Source organism: Elephantulus edwardii, unplaced genomic scaffold (genome assembly GCF_000299155.1).
Source record: "Elephantulus edwardii isolate Elephantulus edwardi_28Jun2011 unplaced genomic scaffold, EleEdw1.0 scaffold00323, whole genome shotgun sequence".
Classification (NCBI taxonomy): domain Eukaryota; kingdom Metazoa; phylum Chordata; class Mammalia; order Macroscelidea; family Macroscelididae; genus Elephantulus; species Elephantulus edwardii.
In genome coordinates, this window is record NW_006400073.1 from 2,192,066 (window position 1) to 2,213,531 (window position 21,466).

A 21,466-nucleotide genomic window follows, 5' to 3' on the forward strand; every position below is an offset into this window, starting at 1 on the left:
CGCTCTGTCCTGTGCCAATCGCACTGTCTCTGACACTCCCATCCCAATTATCCCAGTCACTGAATCAATCCACCTCATAGAGGGCCTTCTACGGTAAGTAAAATAAGCCAGAAACAAAATATAAGTTTTATTATCTAATTTGTAGTTAGGGATGATGGAGATGCCACAGGAAAGGACAGGGTTCAGATCTGTTGTTCACAGTATCACTATGAGTCATATTTGACCTGAAGGCACCTAACAACAACAATGACATCTAATAGAGGAAAATGTACAAAGACAGAAGGCAGATTAGTGGTTACCATAACTTGTGGAGGTGGAAAAATGGGAGTTATTATTTAATGCGTACAGTTTCTGTTTGAGTTGATGATTTTAAAAAACAAAACAAAACCCAAACACCCAAATAAACAGGTTTTTTAATTGACTATTTTAGTATCCAACAATTTGTATTTACAATAGTGAAAAAAATCACTATCCAACTATTTTGCAGACTAACATCCACCTGCGAGTGTGGACATTAAGGGTCACTGGCAACAATAATTAAGCCTCTGTCTACTCGGCTGAGCCAGGCAGGACTCAGCAGTGTGGCAGTTACTGATGTCATTTAGCAGCAACGCAATGAAGGAGCACTGATAGGACAGGAGTACAATGGTTAAGATTTAGAACAATGTAATTTGACAGATAAGTAATATCAAAATTAGGTAGATATGTAAGGATGCAATTTGGAAGTCATTTAAGTCAGTTATATACCTTCCTTTTTATGTAAGGCCATTTTACCATAGCAACCTTATCAATGGGACTCAGCCACGGTCATAAATAAGGAGTGGGAATAATGTGACAATAACACAATACTACAATGGTAGTTAATACCACTGGATTGCACACTTAAAAATGGTTGACATGTCAAATCTTCCATTGCGTATTTTATATTTTTATATCTAAAGAGTTAAAAGGAGATAATTAGGAATTGCACTACAAAACTCCAGTTCAATCTGGATGCTCTATTAAAAAGAGGATACAGAAATCTGAGACCTGTTGATAGTTATTATTCTAAGACAGACTGAAATAGAGAATGCCTCTAGGATCTCGATTAAAGAAAAGAATCTTTGGTATTAAGACAATCCTGGAACCTGTTGTAGTGTCAGTTCTTAGATAACTGATGACATCTCTACTTTGCCCTACTCTCTTAACTGAAAATTAACTTAATATTTGAAGGAATCACCCTTCAGTACATGGCCAAAAGCCCTGCACTGTATTTATGTATCCAGGGTGGCTATTCTTATTTCTAAGAAAATTAGGTTTTACTTCATACTTCACTGTTATGTTTCTAATGTCTGTGAATCTTTTCCGTTCATTGATGTTACCATTTAAAGAATTATATTCTTCCTAATTGTTAGTGTATTTTCACAAAACTAATTGTGTGAAATCTATACTTGGACCAAAAGACAATTGTAAGAACAGAGCAAGGAGACACTACATGGTTCAAAATGAAGAAGGGGGTCCATCAGGAATGTATTTTGTCTCCATACCTTTTCAATCTGTATGCAGAACAGATCATCCAAGACGCTGGGCTGTACAAGGAGGAATGTGGCATCAGGATTGGTGGAAGAGTCAGCAACAACCTGTGTTACAGAGATGACAAAACCCTGCTTGCTGAAACTGAGGAGGACCTGAAGCACTTGCTGCAGAAGATCAGGGACTGCAACCCTCAATATGGATTGAAACTCAACATCAAGAAAACAAAGATTCTCACCACTGGGCCAATTAGCAGTATCAGTGTGGATGGTGAAAAGATTGAGATAGTTAACAGTTTTAGTTTATTTGGTTCCACAGTCAACATTCTTGGTAACAGCAGCCAGGAAATTAAAAGATGAATTGCACTGGGAAAGTCAGCTGTGAGGACCTCTCAAGAGTACTGAAGAGCAACGATGTCATGCTGGAGACTAAGGTGCACCTGATCCAGGCTATGTTGTTGTTGGTATGTGCCATCAAGTCATTTGCAACTCATAGCGACGCTATGTACAAGAGCCCAAAACGCTGTTCTATCTTGTGCCAACCTTACTGTCTCAAACACACTCATTTCCACCACTCCACTCACAGAATTGAACCACCTCATCGAGGGTCTTCCTTTCCTGCACCATCCCTCCACTCTGCCAAACATGATGTTCCTCTCCAAGGACCAGTCCCTCCTTGCAACATGCCCAAAGTATGTCAGACAAAGCTTCAGAATCTTTGACTCCAGGGAACATTCTGGCTTCACCCTCTCCAGGACAAACCTGTCTGTTCTCCTAGCAGTCCATGGTATATTCAACACTCTTCTCCAGCACCACAACTCAAAGGCATCAATTCTCTTTCTATCATGTCTATTCACTGTCCAACTCTCCGATGCATAGCATGTAATGGCAAAGACTATAGGCTGGATCAGACGCACCTTAGTCTCCAGCCTGGCACCACTGCTCTTCAATACTCTTGAGAGGTCCCTCACAGCTGACTTTCCCAATGAAATTCGTCTCCTGGTTTCCTGGTTGCTGTTACCAAGAGTGTTGACTGTGGAGCCAAGCAAACTAAAACTGTTAACTATCTCAATCTCTTCACCATCCATACGGCCCAGTGATGAGAAACTTTGTTTTCTTGATACTGAGCTTCAATCCATATTGAAGACTGTAGTCCTTGACCTTCTGCAGCAAGCGCTTCAGGTCCTCCTCAATTTCAACAAGCAGGGTTGTGTCATCTGCATAATACAGGTTGTTGACGATTCTTCCACCAATGCTGATGTCACATTCCTCCTTGTACAGTGCAGCATCTCGGATGATCTGTTCTGCATACAGATTGAAAAGGTATGGAGACAAAATACATCCCTGACGGACCCCTTTCTTGATCTTGAACCATCCAGTGTGTCCCTGCTCTGTTCTGACTACTGCCTCTTGGTATAGTCTTCATAATTGCGTGCTATGCATCGAAGAGTTGGACAGTGAATAGGGATGACAAAAAGAGAATTGATGCCTTTAAGCTGTGGTGCTGGAGAAGAGAGTTGAATATACCATCGAATGCTAGGAGAACAAACAGGTTTGTCCTGGAGAAGGTGAAGCCAAAACGCTCCTTAGAGTCAAGGATTCTAAAGCTTCATCTGACATACTTTGGGCATATTGCAAGGAGGGACTGGTCCTTGAAGAGGGACATCTTGTTTGGGAGAGTTGAAGGACGGCGCAGGAGAGGAAGACCCTCGATGAGAGGGATTGATTCTGTGATTGGAGTGGTGGGATGCATGTGTTCAAGACAGTGAGGTTGGCACAGGATAGGGAAGCTTTGAGGGCTCTTGTACACAGGGTTGATATGAATTGGAAGCAACTCAATGGCACATAACAATAAACAACAATTTTAATTCTTTTCTCCCATATACTTTCTTCTTTGAAATCCTTGGAGAGAGAATTAGGAATTTTATTTTCTATTTTAATTATCAGTATTCTATCATTCTTCCAATTTTTGGAGGTATAATCTTATAAAAGAAACCCTACAAAACAGTGGGTAAGTGTTCAGCTGCTAAGAAATAAAAATTGTTACTGGTCTTCCATTGGATAAAGATGTTTGCTTCCATAATTATTGACAACCTCAGAAACCCTATGGAAAAATTCTGTTGTCCAAAAACATTGATGGGTGTTGGATTAGACCATTTAATTTCCTCACTCACTAATCCCTGTTTAATTATGTCAAGTTTGAATGTAGTCCTATTATTGTTTTGTTATTATTAAAATTACTTTAAAGATCACTATTTTCATTGGATCTGTAATAAATATCCATGGGGACAGCAGTTAAGATATCAACAGATTTGCTCCTCTAGGAAAATACACTGCCTCTAAAGTGCCAAAGAGGAAGGATGTCAGTTTAAAGACTAAGATGTGCCACAGCTTTGGTATTTTTCAATTGCTTTATATGCATGGGAAATTTGAACAATGAATAAGAAAAATCAAAGAAGAGTTGAAACTTCTGAATTTTGAGTTAGTGAATAATACTGAATATATCACAGACTGCCAAAACAACAAAAAAAAAGGTGTCTTGGAGGAAGTGTAAGCAGGCTACTCCTTGCAAGGATGATTAAACTTTCTCTCACACTATTTGGGCACACTGTCAGGAAATGCCAGTGATTGGAAAAAATCATGTTGGGAAAAGTAGAGGCTAAGTGAGAGAGAGGATGACTTTCAATGAAATGGACTATCAAATGACTGCAATAATGTGTCCAAGAGTGGCAGAGACTGTAAGGATGGTGCAGGACAGGCCACGGTCCTGATCTGTTGTCACAGTGGACTCAAGGGCACCTAAAAATAATATCTTTTTCCATATATTTGCTTCCATAGTTCTTAAACTCTCTGGAGAATCCTAATTTTATTTATATATATATATAACCTATTATGTACTAGTACAAGGTTCATTTTTTAAAAAACAATCTGTATAAAAGTATATATTGAATCTACTTTAATTTTAAATATTTACAGAGTGTTATTAGATTTTAGGTATGAAAAAGTTAAACAATTCCAGAAATCATCTTATTCATAGTGGTCAATCTGAACTGAAATTTTAGTATACAAAGAAATTTGCCACCTATTCATAGAAGGAGAATACTTCTAGAAATACAGGATATTTACCCCTGGACTATCCTTCAAAGCATCAGAACGAGGAAGCTCTGAGAGCTGGGAGAACCTTCGGTCATAAATGCATAAATGAAGATGTTTATCAAGTACCCGAAAATCTTCGTAACTTCGTTTAACAATCCAACTTTTGCCCTGTAATTAAAGAAAATAATATTTAATTTAAAGCATTTGATATTTTGAGAATATTTTGTTAATATTTGATAGACAACAGTTAATTTTCAAAGCACTATAGGGAATTATGGAAGCAGGAGCTGCATCCAATTCCTAAACAACCTGCCTCCAGAAACTCTATGAACTTTGATAAATGTCGACAGTTGTAGAGGGCCTTCAGGCCATTTGTTCATAGAGTTGCTATGAGCTGTGCTTGACTCAAAGGCAATCAACAACAATAAAGAATTATATTACATTGTTTAATAGCAGATAAGAAGAACTCTCACCTTTTTTCTACCACTTGACAAGAGACCACTGACTTTCTCTAAAAGTAATAACTGTTAGAGATCAGGTGGCCTTGAACTCATGGGAATTAAAATTTTAATGACTTTTTAAATAAATCATACCCACATTTATTAACTATTATTTCATAATTTTATCTTGAATCTATCATTTCTTAATCAGTCTTGAGTTCTTATCAGGCATATTTTCCAAGACATCATGTTTTCTCCCTCCTCTCATATCCAAAACACAAAATTTTCACATGGTCTTTCAAAACTCTCCACAATCAGCTCAGTGAGCAGTTCCTGACAGCACACCATTCAGCTTTGCAGTTTAATTTTGGGAAAGGTGTTTGAAAGTTCTATAAAAGTGTCAAAGGACTAAGAGAAAACCTTCAAGTGTAACCATGTCAGAACTTCCACAGATCTTCCTCATTCCACCCAGCCACACTGGGGAAAAGTAAAAGGGATTATTTCATGATAGAGGACCTAAATTCTAACCATAGGTATATAAAAAAACATGTTCCTCGTTTCACTTTGGATCATAATTATTTTCTCCACTATTATAAAGATAGGAAGCACTATCCATTATTCAGATGATTATAAGGATGAAATAAGATAGCTGACAGGCACAGTCTTTTCTGGTCCTAGGTCTCTAACAAATTGACCCTGATTATGATAGGCCAGACTCATGAGCTCTCATGAGCTCTGGTGGCCCCATGGTAAGGAGCTGTGTTGCTAATGTAAATGTATGTGATTCAAATCTACTGGCTCCTCTGAGAAGGACAGGCAATCTTCTCCCTTGTTATTGTTCTTGTTATGAACCCTCTAGTGGACTATGACTCATAGTACCCTAAGAACAACAGTTCTGAATCCTGCTCTATCTATGCCAATCTCATTGTCTCTGAACACCCACCTCATTACCCTAGTTACTCTGAAAATCCATCTCATTAAGGGTTTTCCTTTCTTCAACTGGACCCTCCTGGCAACATGCCCAAAGTAAGTGAGACATAACCTCAAATCCTTGCCTCTAAAGAGCAGCTTGGCTTCACCCTCTCAAGGAGAGACCTGTTAATACTTTTCTCTAGCAGCACAGCTCAAAAGCATCAATCCTTCCACTGTCATCTTTGGTCACTGGCCAGCTCTCTCATGTATAACAGATAATTAGAAGACTATGGCCTTACTCTCTATAATGATATCGTTGCTCTTTAGTACTCTGAAGAGGTCCCTAGCAGTAGATTTTCCTAATGGAATTAATAATTTAGTTTCCTGAATGCTGGTGCCAAGAGTGCTGATTGTAGAACCATACAAGTTGAAATTGTTAACAATATTATAAAATATTATAATAAATTGTGCAAGGAGCTGGAGTCAGAAAATCAAAAGGACTGAACCTGCTCAGCATTTCTTAAGCTGAAAGAACTGAAAAAGAAAACCAAGTCACAAGTTGCAATGCTTAAGGATGCTATGGGCAGAATATTGAATGGTTAAGGAAGCTTTAAGAGAAGATGGAAGGTGTATAAGGAGTCACTGTACCAAAAAGAATTGGCGGAAACAGAAGAATTTCAAGAAACGACATATGATCTAGAGACAATGGAGATGAAAGAGGAAGTGCAGGCTGCTCTGAAGGACTTGCCAAAAAAAATAAGGCCCCAGGAACTGATGGAATACCAAGTGATGTATTTTAGCAAACACATGTTGCCCTGCATGTCCTCACCAAGTTGTGCCAAGAAATCTGGAGGACAACAACTTGGCCACTGACTGGAAGATATCCATATTTATTCCCATTCCCAAAAAAAGGTGATGCAAGAGAGTATGGAAATTATCGAACAATTTCACTAATATCACATACTAGCAAAATCCTGAAAATTATCCAGAAAAGACTTAACAGTACAATGACAAAGAACTACCAGAAATATAAGCTGGTTCATGGCACTAGAGACATTATTGTCAATGTCAGATGGATCTTAGCAGAGAGCATAGAGTATCAGAAGAATGTCTGTGTTTCATTAATTATGCAAAGGCATTTGACTGTGTGGATCACAATAAATTGTGGCTAACCTTGAGGAAAATGGGAATCTTAGAACACTTACTTGATCGTGCTTATAAGAAACCTATATTTGGACCAAGAAGCAGTCTTCAGGGGACAGAGCAAGGAAACAACGTATGGTTTAAAATCAGGAAAGGAGTACATCAGGAATGCATCCTGTCCCCATACCTTTTTAAACTGGATGCAGAACAAATCATTCGGGAGGCAGGGCTTTATGAGGAGGAATGTGGCATCAAGACTGGAAAAGGACTCATTAACAACCTACGATATACAGATCACACAACCTTGCTTGCTGAAACTCAAGAAAACCAAAAGCACTTGCTGCAAAAGGTCAAGGACTGTAGTCTTCAATATGGATTGAAACTCAACATCAAGAAGACAAAGATTCTCACCACTGGACCAATTGGTGGCACCATAATAAACTGAGAAGTAATTGAGGCTGTTAGCAATTACAGCCTGCTCAGCCCCACAATCAACACTCTTGACACTGGCAGTCAGAAAAGCAAAAGAGGAACTGCATTGGGGAAAATATGCTGTCATGGACCTCTCCAGAGTGCTGAAGAGCAACAATGTCAGTATAGATACAAAAATGCACCTTCTCAATTACTTGTAATACTTCACAGAGTTGGACAATGACTAAGGATAACAGAAGAAGAACCTTTGGGTTGTGGTGCTGGAGAATAATCTTGAACATACCATCGGCTGCCAAGAAAACAAACAGATCTGTCTTGGAGAGGGTGAAACTCTCCTTTGAGGCTATGATTCTGAAGCTCTGCCTCACTTACTTTAGGCACATGGCCAAGAGAGATTGGTCCTTGGAGAAGGACATTATATTCGAAATGGTGGACAGATAGTACAGGAGAGAAAGACCCTGGATGAGATGAATTGATACAGTAACTGGGGAAATTGGGGTTGGTGTGCTAGAATTAGTGAGACTGGGCAGGAGACTCAACAGCACATAACAACAATAACATACTTTGACAGGTTTGGAAGCAGGAGTGGCATCCACTTTCTAAACAAGATGCCTCTGGAAACACTGAACTTTGATAAGTGTTGAGAATTGTAGAAGGGCTTCAGGCCTTTTGTTCATATGGTTGCTATGAGTCGTTCTTGACTCGAAGTCAATCAACAACAAGAACAACAATTGGTCCAGTGTTAAGAATCTCCCATTTTCTTGTTATTTCATTTTCTTTAACTTAAAACCAGTCAGAAGTGCTTCTGTGGGTTGGCTCTGATGTGATGGTAAGCAAAAACAACAATAACAAGGTGGCCCATGTATAGAAGAGTATATCTCTGCTGAAAAGGTTTAAATAGCTAATTTTTAAGAAATAAATAAAAAAAAAGAAATAAATCATCAGCCCCATTTTTCCAACATGATTTCTGGGGCGAAACTGAACTTAAAATCTTTTTGGTTAACAATGAAGCAAATCTTTTTAAATGTTAACAACTTTTTTAAAAAGTTGTGATTTCTGTGAAAATTTACAAAGACTGGTATTTCAATCATTCATTCATTCATTCTTACACATTTTCCTCTCTACCACTCTTCTAATTAATTTTATAATGCTTGTCCTGTTCCTGGTTGTTAATGGTCATATACATAATATCTAATCATCCTTTCCTTTAAGAAAGCTGTTTCTTTCACTTACCCCCGTGTCGTGACTATTATCTATTGTCACATTTTCAAATATTTTTCAATTATTCTAATACTTCAAACATACAAAAATAAGTTAGTGCTTTTTTCTGTTTTAGGGAGCGCTGGTGTCCTAGTGGGAAGAAGCTATACTGCAATCTCCAAGGCTGTTGTTGATTGTCATGGAGTCATGCACTCTATGTGACTCTATGAACAAAAGACCTGAGGCCTTTCTATAACTATCATTTCTCCAAGTTCATAGAGTTTCCAGTGGCATGTAGTTTAAGAAGCAGATGCCACTCCTGCTTCGAAATCTGTCTTAACATGGGGAGTACCACCAAACACTGTCCACCATGGGCAGCCATATGGCATGTGAGACCCCAACGGTACAAGGTGTGAATACATCAGCTGCTTTGCAGGAGAAGGATGGACAATCTCCTCCCATGCGATTAAGTGCCTCTGAAAACCCACAAGAAGATCACCTATGAGTCAGTTCTAAGTTCCACCTTAACAGTAAACAACAACAACAACAACAACACTACTTATGTATTTATCATAGGCATTACACAAATGTTACTTTTTCATTTCAAAGTTCTGAATTTTCTTATTTTAAGCCAACTATTGCCATTGTAAAACCTCATTATCTCTATTATTCCTTTGGTAAATCTGAGGAGTGGAGATGAAGCATTATCATTAATTGTGTATATACGCTTGCTTTTCGATATTTATGACACAGGTATGTATTCATAAACTAGATACATATTGTTTGCCTTAAATTTTGTAGCAATTGCATCATAGCATTAACATCATTTTAAGCCATGCATTGTTTCTTTGCTCTTTTCTGAGGACTGCTTCACAGTTCAAGTATAGGTTTTGCATATGCACAATCAAGTGTTCCAGGATTCCCATTTTCCTCAATATTAGCTATAATTTGTTATGATCCACCCATAGTCAATGAAACAAAACAAACACATTCCTCTGGCACTCTCTGATTTCTGACAAGACCCATCATCTGACACCAGCAATAATGTCTCTAGTGCCATGACTTCTTCTAAATGTAGCTTTTATGTCTCTGGTAGTTCTCTGTCAATGTACTGCTCCTGTCCTTTCTGGATAATCTTTAGCAGGATTTTGCTAATATGTGATAATAGTGATATTGTTCAATAATTTCTACACTCTGTCGGGTCACCTTTTTTTGGACTGGGGATAAATATGGATCTCTTCCAGTCAGTTGACCAAGTAGTTCTCCTCCAGATTTCCTGGCCCAACTTGGTAAGCACATGCAGGACAGAATCTATTTGTTGAAATACATCAGCTGGTATTCCATCAATTCCTGGGCTTTAGTTTTTTGCCAAGTGCTTCTGAAGTAAATGCTATTACAGAAACAAATACCAGCTTACTCTTCCATTCTTCTATGAAAAGAAGTAGGTATCATATACATTCTATTATTTTGCAAGCAATGTTCTAATGACTTTCATGTGCATCCCCTCCCTGCCCATCTGTGAGGTGTTCTCTGTGATAATTACTCAAGAACATATCAATCTCATTTCAAATGTGCCGAGCTTCTCTCTGAAGTGACAATAACTATTTTAAGTATTTATTCACCCAAGATTAGATTTCTCATTTTCCACCAATACTGGTCAAACTTGGTATTATTAGATATATAACATAGTTAACTGGCTAGAGGACATTTTGACATCTTTTAACTTATTGTTGTTAAGTGCAGTTGAGTTGCTTGTGACTCATAGCAACCCTACAATAGCTCTGAATTCTGTCCTATCCTGTGCCAGTTTTACTGTCTCTGACCACCTACCCCCATTTTCCCAGTTACTGTGTCAGTTCATCACATCTGGGGTCTTCTCCTGCGATGTTCCTCCACTGAGCAGGATGTCCTTCTCCAAGGACTGGTCCCTCTTCGCCATGTGCCTAAACTATGTGAGACGGAGCTTCAAAATCCTTCCCTACAAGAAGCAGCCTAGTTTCACCCTCTCCAGGACATATCTGGTTGTTCTCTTGGTAATCCATGCTGTATTTAACACCAACATTACAACTCAAAGGCATTAATAATTCTTCTATCATCCTTATTCACTGTTCAGGTTTCTGATGCACAACAACTAACTGTGAAGACCATGGCTTGGATTAGGTACACCTGTATGTATACTGACATAATTGCTCTTCAATACTCTGGAGAGGTCCCTGACAGTAGACTTTCCCAATGCAAATCGACTTTTGATTCACTGGGACCAAGAGTGTTGATTGTGGAGCCAAGCAAGTAGAAGCTATTAACAATCTTAATCTCCTCTCCATCTATCATGATGCTCCCAATTGGCCCAGTGGAGAGAATCTTTGTTTTCTTGATGTTGAGCTTCAATCCATATTGAAGGCTGCAGTCCCTGACCTGCAATAAATGCTTCAGGTTTTCCCCAGTTTCAGCAAGCAAGGTTGAGTTACCTGCTTAATGAAGATTGTTGATGAGTCTTCTTCCAATCCTGACACCACATTCCTCCTCATAAAGTCCAGCCTCCCAAATGATCTGTTCTGCATAAAGATTGAAAAGGTATAGAGATAGGACGCATCGCTGACGTACACCTTTTCTGATTTGAACCATGCAGTGCTTCCTTGACTGCTTCCTGGTCCAAGTATAGGTTTCACATAAGCACAAAGTTTTCTGGGATTCCTCTTCTTCTCAAGGTTAGCCACAGTTTGTTGTGATCCACACAGTCGATTACCTTTACATAGTCAAGGAAACACAGATAGACATTCCTCTGGCACTCTCTGCTTTCAGCCAAGATCCATCTGACATTGGCTATCATGTCTCTAGTGCCATGACCTCATCTGCCTCTGCTTGCACATTTGGCAGTCAATATATTGCTACAATCATTTTTGGTTAATCTTCAATTGGATTTTGCTTGAATGTGGTATTACTGATACTGTTTGATAATGTCCATACTCTGTGAAGTTACTTATTTTCAGTATGAGAATATTTATGAATTGCTTCTAGTCAGTTCTCCAGGTGGTTGTCCTCCAGATTTATTGGCACACCTAATGACCGTGTCCAGGGCTGCATCTGTTTGGTGAAATAGGTCGATTGGTATTCCATTAACTCTTAGGCCTTGTTTTTTGCCAAGTGCTTCAGAGCAGCTTGAACTTGCTCCTTCATCACCACTGCCTCTTGATCATATGCTATTTCATAAAATTCTTCTGTGTCAGCCAATTATTTTTGGTACAGTGACTCCCTGTGTTCCTTCCACCTTCTTTAGATGCTTCCTGGATCATTCGACATTCTGCTACAGCATCCTCAAGTATTACAATTTGAGGTTTGAAATTTTTCTTTAGTTTCTTCAGCTTAAGAAATGCTGATCAAGTTAGTCCCTTTTGATTTTCTGACTGCAGTTCTTTGCACATTTAATTATAATGTTTTGTTTTGTCTTCCCAAGCTTACCTCCAAAATCTTCTAATCAGTGCCTTAACTTTTGATGTCTTGCCTTTACTTTGGCTTTCTGACACTTTAGTGCAATTTTCAGTCTCTTTTGACATCCGTCTTGCTCTTCCTCTGCCTTTGTATTTCTGCATTTCGCATTTTTCCTAGATTATATCCTTGATACCCTTCCACAGCTCATCTGTTCTTCACCCATTAGTGTTCAAACCTGTTCCTGAGATAGTTTATTAAGGTGGGACGACTCAAGAGCAAACTTCGGTTCTTGTCGATTTCATTTTCTTTGGCTTCAGTTTGAACATGCATATGAGTAGTTGATGGTCTGTTAAACAATCAGCCCCTAGCCTAATTTTGAGAGCCGATATTGAGCTTCTCCAGTGATTTTTTTCTACAGTCACCATTTCTGTTTCTTATAAAAAGTATTTGCAATGAATAAATCATTGGTTGTACAGAGTTCTATCATTCTCTCTGCAGCCTCATTTCTGTCACCAAGTCTATGTTTTCTAACTACCAATCCTTCCCTGTTCTCAACTTTTGCATTCCAGTGACCCATTATTTTTAATGCACCTTGGTTGTATGTTCTATTGATTTCTAACTGCAAAAGCTGGTAGAAGTTCTTTATTTCCTCCTCTTTGGCTCTGAATGCTGGTGTATATATCTGAATGATGGTGATATTAACGGGTATTTCTTGTATGCATATAGGTATTATCCTGTCACTCCCAACACTTTATTTCAAGACGGATTTAGATAGGGTCTTTTTAACTAAAACTGCAACCCCATTTATATGATTGTCTGATTCAAAATGCCCCATGCCAATGCATTTCATTTCACCAATGGCTAGTATGTCAATATATATGCATTTCGTTTCTTCCTTAACAATCTCCAATTTCCTACATTCATACTTCTCACATTCCACATTCCAATGAGTAGCCTCTGTATGCAACTGTTCCTCCTCCTTTGTGATTCCCAATACGAAGGTTCAGTCTCTAGTGGCATATCTGCTAGTCTATTCTAAGTGTGCTCTACTGGTTTTTGAAGGCCCAACCCTCTCCCTAGTCTGTTTTAATTTAGATGCTCAGCTTTAGAGTAGTATTTGACAGATGAGCATTTTACCCTAAAGAACTGATGAGAGATCTTTCTTTACGACACAATTAACAGCATATATTGGTGCCGTCCTCGTCCTTCCTCCCTTTGCTGCATGTGTTGTGTTCCCACTTCCCCACTGCACCCAAATAGCATCAAACTCAGTTCCCTCTCTCGGCCCCTCCCACTCTCTTACTCCTGTTGCTGTTGTTGCTATGTGCCATTGGATCATCTGCGACTCATAGCGACCCCTATGTACAAGAACCCTACAGGCCGTTCTATCCTGTGCCAACCTCGTCACCTTGTCATCTCAAACACACTCATTCCCACCACTCTACTCACAGAATCGATTCATCTCATCAAGGGTCTTCCTCTCCTGCACTGACCTTCCACTCTCCCAAACATGATATCCCTCTCCAAGGACCAGTCCCTCCTTGCAACATGCCCAAAGTATGTAAGACGAAGCTTCAGAATCCTTGACTCCAATGAGCATTCTGGCTTCATCCTCTCCAGGACAAACCTGTTTGTTCTTCTAGCAGTCCATGGTATATTCAGCACTCTTCTCCAGCACCACAGCTCAAAGGCATCAATTCTCTTTCTATCATCCTTATTCACTGTCCAACTCTCCGATGCATAGCACATAACTGCAAAGACTATAGCCTGGATCAGGTGCACCTTAGTCTCCAGCCTGACGTCATTGCTCTTCAGTACTTATGAGAGGTCCCTCACAGCTGACTTACCCAATGCAATTCGTCTCTTGATTTCCTAGATGCTGCTACCAAGAGTGTTGACTGTGGAACCAAATAAACTAAAACTGTTAAGTATCTCAATCTCTTCACCATCCATACTGATGCTGCCAATTGGCCCAGTGGTGAGAATCTTTGTTTTCTTGATGTTGAGCTTCAATCCATATTGAATACTGCAATCCTTGACCTTCTGCAGCAAGCACTTCAGGTCCTCCTCAGTTTCAGCAAGCAGGGTTGTGTCACCTGCATAATGTAAGTTGTTGATGAACCTTCATACAATCCTGATGCCACATTCCTCCTCATACAGCCCAGCGTCATACCCCTAGCTCCCCTTAAATGAAGGCTCAAGGTTTGCTTATCATTTATTATTAATGAAACTTACCATTTTTTCAAATGTTAAGAAATACTTAAGATTTCTATTCCTTGGTACACTGTCGATTAAGCACTAAGCTTAAAAAGGCTAGTGGTTTGTACCCACCTGCCACTCTAAGAGGAAAAGATAGGGCCCTAGAAAGAGTGGTAGATTCAGAAATACCATGGAGCTCTACCGCTTTGTATATAAAGCCATTATAAGTTAGAATCAACTCAACACCATGGATTAGGTTAGGTTTGCGCACTCTCGGTAACTCCTTATACCTGCCAGGATTCTGCTCCTTCTCTCCACTGTTTATGACTTTTACTTATTGGTTTATAGGGGGATTTTTGCTTTGATTGCTCATAGGTATGTTGCTGCTGTTGTTGTTGTTATGTGCCGTCGAGTTGCCTGCAACTAATAGCGACCCTACGTACAACAGCCCTAAACTCTGCTCTGTCCTGTGCCAATCGCACTGTCTCTGACACTCCCATCCCAATTATCCCAGTCACTGAATCAATCCACCTCATAGAGGGCCTTCCTCTCCTGCGCTGTCCCTCCACCCTCCCAAGCATGATGTCCCTCTCTAAGGACCGGTCTCTCCTCACAACATGTCCAAAGTATGCTAGACGGAGCCTCAGAATCCTTGCCTCCAAGGAGCCACCCGGTTTAACCCTTTCCAAGACAAATCTGTTTGTTTTCCTAGCAGTCCATGGTATTCTCAATACTCTTCTCCAGCACCACAGCTCAAAGGCCGTTGCACCATTTTTGTTTTGATTTGCATCTCTCTTAGTGCTAGAGATTTTGAACATTTCCTCATGTGCTTGTTTGTCATCTGAATGTCTTCTTTGGTGAAGTGTCTGTTCATATCCTGTGCCTATTTTTCAGCTAGGTTATTTATCTTTGTCTTGTTGTGGTGCTTGAGTATTTTATAAATTCTAGATATAAGTCACTTATCTGAAATGTCATTACCAAATATTTTTTCCCAATCTGTAGCTTTCCTTTTTACCCTGTTGGAGAAGTTTTTAGATGTGCATAGGTATTTGATTTTTAGAAGGTCCCATCTAACTATTTATCCTTTCCTGGTTGAAAATTTTTCAGGATGCTTGGAAGGCTGTTTATGTTGTGGATTAGGACTTCTAGAGTTCTTCTAAGCTTTTTTTAAATGAAATTTATAGTCCTTGGATTTAGTCCTAGGTCCATGATCCAACTTGAGTTGGTTTTTGTGTATGGAGGGAGGTGTAGATCTTGCTTGAGTTTTCTACAAACAGTTTTCCAATCTGGCAAGCACCTTCACTTCCCTACTTAACTGATTTCACATTTTTGCAAAAAATCAATTGACTATAGGGAGATGAGCTGATTTCTGGATTCTCTATTTTATTCTATTCCATTGATCTGTATGTCTGTCATTGTACCGGTACCACGCTGTCTTGACCACCATGGCAGTATAGTAGGATTTGAAATCAGGGAGTGAGATGCTTCCTACCTTATTTCTCTTTTTAAGGACTGCTTTGCTTATTTGGGGTTTCTTTCCATTCCAAATGAAATTGGAAATAGCCTTTTCCATTTTGTTGAAGAATGAAATTGATACCTGTATTGGATTGCATTAAATGTGTAAATTGCCTTTGGTCGTATTGCCATTTTCACAATATTGAGTCTTTCTATGCATGAGCAAAGGATATTCTCCCACTTCTTCAGGTGTCTTTTTGTTTCTTGTAGTAATGTTTTGTAATTTTCTTTGAATAGATCCTTTGTGTTTCTGGTTAGATTTACTCCCAAGTATTTAATCTTGTGATTAGCTATTGTTTTTCTTAGCTCCAGTTCTGTACTTTCTTTATCATTGTAAAGAAATCCAGTTGATTTTTGTATGTTGATCTTGTATCCTGCCACTTTGTTGAATTGGTCAACTATGTCCAGTAGTTTTCGTGCTGAGTCTTTAGCGTTCTCTCAGTATACTATCAAGTCTTCTGCATAGGGAGATAATTTTACCTCCCTTTTGTCAATTTGGATACCTCTTACTTCCTTCTCTTTCCTTATTGTTATCCTTAAGACTTCCAGTACCATATTGAATAGGAAATGTTTTAGTGGGCATCCTTGCCTAGTTCCTGTACACAAGAGGAATGCCTTTATCCTCTGTCCATTGAGAACAATGTTGGCTCTTGAGTTTATGTATATACTTTTTACTATGTTAAAGAAATTCCCCTCTACTCCTATTTTACTGAGTGTTTTAATCAGGACAAGGTGTTGGATTTTGTCAAAGGCCTTTTCTGCATCAATTGATAGGATCATATAGTTCTTGTTCTTTGCTTTGTTAATGTGAGAAATTACATTGATAGCTTTTCTTATGTTGAACCATCCTTGCATACCTGTTATGAATCCCACTTGGTCATGGTGGATTTTTTTAATGTATTGTTGGATTCTGTTGGCCAAGATTTTATTCAGGATTTTTGCATCTATGTTCATGAGAGAGAGATATTGGCCTACAGAGTTCTATTTTGGTAGCATCTTTATCTGATATTGGTATCAAAATATGTTTGCTACATAGAATGAGTCTGGGAGAATTTAATCTTTTTCTATTTTCTGAAATAGTGTATGTAGAATTGGTGACAGTTCTTTTCTCAATGTTTGATAAAATTCAGTTGTAAAACCATCTGGTCCAGGGCTCTTTTTTTGAATGGAAGTTGTATTACCTTTTCAGTTTCTTACTTTGTAATGGATCTGTTCAAGTGATAAATTTTGGTTGGTGTCAGTTTCGGTAGATTGTGAATTTCTAAATATTTGTCCTTTTCTTCGAGGTTTTCATATTTGTTTGAGTATAGTTTTTCATACTATTCCATTGTTAGTCTTTTTATTTTACTTGGTTCTCTTGTGATGTTGCCTGTTTCATCTTTTATTCAGATCATTTGTGTCTTTCCCTTTGTTAGTTGTGCTAGTGGCTTGTCGATTTTATTGACCTTTTCAAAGAACCAACTCCTAGTTTTGTTGATGGTTTCAGTTGTTTTTTTGGTTTTCTATTTTATTTATTTCTGCCCTAATTTTTATAATTTCAGTTGGATCTTCTTGTTGTTCTTTTTCAGTTTGTTGGTGATTTGGGGTTACAGTGTAAATGGTCATTTTTTTACAGCCTTTTGATGTGTTTGCTTATTGCTCTAAATTGATTTCTGATTATTGCTTTGGCTGTTTTCCAGAAGTTTTGATAAGTTGTGTTTTCATTGTCATTTGTTTCAAGAAACTTTTTAATTTCATTTTTTGTTTCTTCTTTTACTTCCAAATGTATGGGTTTTTTTCTCCTTTATCCTCTTGTTATTAATTTCTAATTTTGTAGCATTGTCATCTGAGAAGATACTCTGTGTTATTTCTATGTTTTTTAATTCATTGATGTGGCCCAAGATGTGATCTATTCTGGAGAATATTCCATGCACATTATAGAAAAAGGTATAATGTGCTTTTTGGGGGGTGCATTTGCCTTTAAATATCTATGAAATCAAGTTGGCTTGTCGTGTGGCTTAATTCTTCAGCATATCTGTTGTGTTTCTTTCTAGTAGTTTATCTTTTCTTGAGAGTGGTGTATTAAAGTCTCCCACTATTAAAGTAGTGTTGTTTATTTGAAAGCAAATCTTTCTTGAAGTAAATTAAACCACAGAGCTCCTTAGATGCAAGGATGGTGATATTTTATCTCATATACTGTGCACACATGTTAAACTGCTTAAGTATAGCTTATCTTAAAAGAATACTAACAATAAAATTGTTTTATAAAATACTATGTTGAATTACAACATAATGAAATCATTAATAACTGATTTTTAAAAAGTGAAGAAGACTTGAAGCACTTACTGAAGATTTAAGAAAACAACTCAGGACTGCTGGACCCATAGTATTATGATGTTGTTGCTGTTACTGTTTTGACTTAGGTGCTGGGTCGGCTAAGACTCATAGTGACCCTATGCACCTTGTTCTATACCTCTGCCATCCTTGCTGTCCCCAACACACTCAAGCATGTTACTGCAGTCACTGTGTGAGTCTATCTTGTTAAGGATCTTTCTTGTCTTTGCTGACTTTCTACTTTTCCTTTCCTTGCCACATGACAGGTGGAGAAAAGTTTTAAGTTGTCAATTATTTTAGTTTACTTGAATCCATGATTAGTGCCTATTATAGTAATAGCCAAGAAATCAAAAGATGCATTATGTTGGGAAAATCTGAAATCAAGCAGCTTTGGGAAGGGCTAAAGAATGAGCAAGACTACCAGTTTAAAGAAAAAGGTGCACTTGATACAAGCCATAGTAGTTCTATTGGTTTTGTATGTATTTAAAATTTGGACAGTGGATAAGGTTGATAAGGATGACTGAAGAAGAATGGATGCCTTTGAGTCATGGGCTGGTGCTTTGGTGAAGTATTCTATGGGAAATTGCACTGCTAACCCAAATTTGGAACCTCTGGGAGTTCAAATCTACCTGCTGCTCTGAGGGAGAAAGATATATTATCTTCTCCTATGTGATTTGTGGCCTACAAAAAATTGGAAGAGGGTCTAGTTACAGTCAGTTATGACTCTCTGGCAATGAGTGAGTATGACAGAAAGATTAAATGAGGTGTTTTTTATAGAAAGATTAAATGAGATGTTGTCAGGTGCTGTCAAGTTGTCAGGTGCTGTCAAGTCAAGTACGAATCATAGTGATACTATGAATAACAAACCTGAATTCTGCCCTATCCTGTGCCATTCTTATCATCTCTGATACACTTGAACTGATTGCTGCAGTCACTTTGGCTGTCCCTCTTCTTGGGCGTTCCTCTTTTTCACTGTTTCTCCACCTGTCCAAGGAATAGACTCTCCTAACAGCATATCCAAAGCATAAGAGACAAAGCTTTGCCATCCTTGCCTCCAGGGAGCACTCTGACAGCACCCTTTCCAAGATGTACATATGCAGATTTGAATCACATACATAGATTGTTAGGTGAAATTGAGTTGACTTTGACTCATAGCAACTCTATGCACAACATAGAAATTTTTTTCTGTTGTACACCATTCTCACACTCTCTGTCATACTTAAGGCCATTGTGGTAATCACTTTGTTAATCCATCTCATTAAAAGTCTTCCTCTTTTTCACTGGCCCACATGATGTCTCTTTCCAAGGACGGGTTCCTTCTGATGCCCAAAGTAAATAAGGTAACGTTCTGTCATCTTTGCCTCTGAACAGCACTCTGGTTGCGCTTCTTTCAGAACAGATTTGTTTGTTCTTTTTGGCAGACCATAGGATAGTCAATACTTTTCTCCAATTCAAAGGTATCGATTCTTCTTTTCTTACTCTAATTCTTGCCCAACTTTCAGATGCATAGGAAAAAATTGAAAATACCATAGCTTGGATCAAACACACTTTAGTCTTTATACTCTTGCTCTTTCTTTAGTACTTCATAGCAGTCCTTGATATCTCGTTTTACCAGTACAACACATCTTTTGATTTCACAGATATCTGATATTAAGACACATAACAGCATCACTTAGATACCAATCATGATAAAGAACTCTTAAAAAAGCAAAAAGCCAACAAGTAAGACAAAATAGAGAATCAGAGCCATCAATCTGTAAATTACAATTGCAAAAGAGAAGAGAGAATGAATGGCATAGTCCTGATCTCCTGTATGGGGATTAGGTCAAGGCAGTATCTTAATAGAATAGGTTACTTTTCAATTTAGGGAGCTAGAGGTAGAAAATAGAGCTACGGCAACCTACAGGGTGCAGATTTACCACCTCTGCCAACCCAGAGCTGATTTGAACCTATCATCTGGTCGGAGGGACAAAAACGGACAGTCACCTCTTGTGCTGGTCAGCTATGAATCACTTCCAGCCTGATAGTCTAACAACAGGAGATTTCTCATCCTTCTCCCACTAACAACAGCAAGAGATAAATTATAGTTTGACCACAAGAAAATGAATACATTTACTTGCCAAAATAACAAGAAAACTAAAACAGTTCATTAACCACAAAATCAACAGTAAAAAAAAGAAAATAAATTTAAAAACCCTTCATTTCAGAAAAGTGATAAGCAGAACAACAACAACAACATAATTGTAACACCACTTTCATAGTTCTTCCATGCCAATAAAGCAGAGACACCAGAAGTGTCTGACTTTAATAAACATATATTTTATTCTCTGGCAGTTTATGAGGCTAAAAGCCCAAATTCAGGATGCCAGCAGTAGATGAAGTCCTTCTTTGTCCACTAAAGAAAGCTCTTAATTCCTTCATCATCTGTAAGCCGAGCATTCTGTGGAGTTACTCAAGTGTCCTGGCCTTTTCCCGCTGTCAAGGACCCTACTTACAAGAGTGCCCAGATCCCAAAAAGACTTTACTATTGACAAGTCTTGCAATAAACATGGGTGTGCATATATCTGATTGGATGTTGGTTATGGTCTCTTTAGGGTATATTCCCCATGTTGGAATTGCTGGATCAAATGGTATCTCTATTTGCAACTTTTTGAGAAATCGCCACACCATTTTTCACAGTGGTTGCACCATTTTACACTCCCACCAACAGTGAATAACGGTTTCGGTCTCTCCACAACCTCACCAGCCTTTGTTGCTTGCTGTTCTGTTAAATTTTGCTAGTCTTACTGGTATGAGATGATCATCTCATAGTTGTCTTAATTTAACACTCTTAACATCAACAGTGAGTAACTTGAAAGATGAATTACATTGGGAAAATTATGTTGTCAGTCTAGAGACTAAAATGTGCCTGATCCAGACCGTGGTCTTTGCAATTCTTATGCTTCAGACCTGGACAATGACTCAGGATGACAACGAAGAATTGATACCTTCAAATTGTGGTACTGTAGAAGAGTCTTGAACATTCCGTGGACTAGGTCTGACTTGAAGAGGATGAAACCAACTTTCTTTTTTGGAGGCTAGAATTTTGAAGCTCTGTCTCACATGTTTTGGGATATGGCCAGGAGAGACCATCCTTGGAGAAAGACATCATGCTTAGAAGGGTAAAGAAAGTGACAGTACAAGAGAGGAAGACCCTGGATGAGATGAATTGATACAATGACTGGGGCAATGCAGGTTAGTGTGTCAGATTTAGTGAGACTGGCTCAGGAAAGGGTA

The 21,466-nt window shown here is 38.5% G+C and overlaps 1 protein-coding gene across 1 annotated transcript in view; it reads right to left on the bottom strand.

Moving 5' to 3' along the window:
- ARHGAP32 (Rho GTPase activating protein 32) overlaps positions 1 to 21,466 on the bottom strand; it is a 385,046-nt gene that overhangs the window by 219,398 nt on the left and 144,182 nt on the right. The window contains exon 6 of the mRNA XM_006901383.1: positions 4,638 to 4,775. Within this exon, the coding sequence (XP_006901445.1) occupies positions 4,638 to 4,775 (138 nt within the window). The remainder of the gene's footprint in view (positions 1 to 4,637; positions 4,776 to 21,466) is intronic.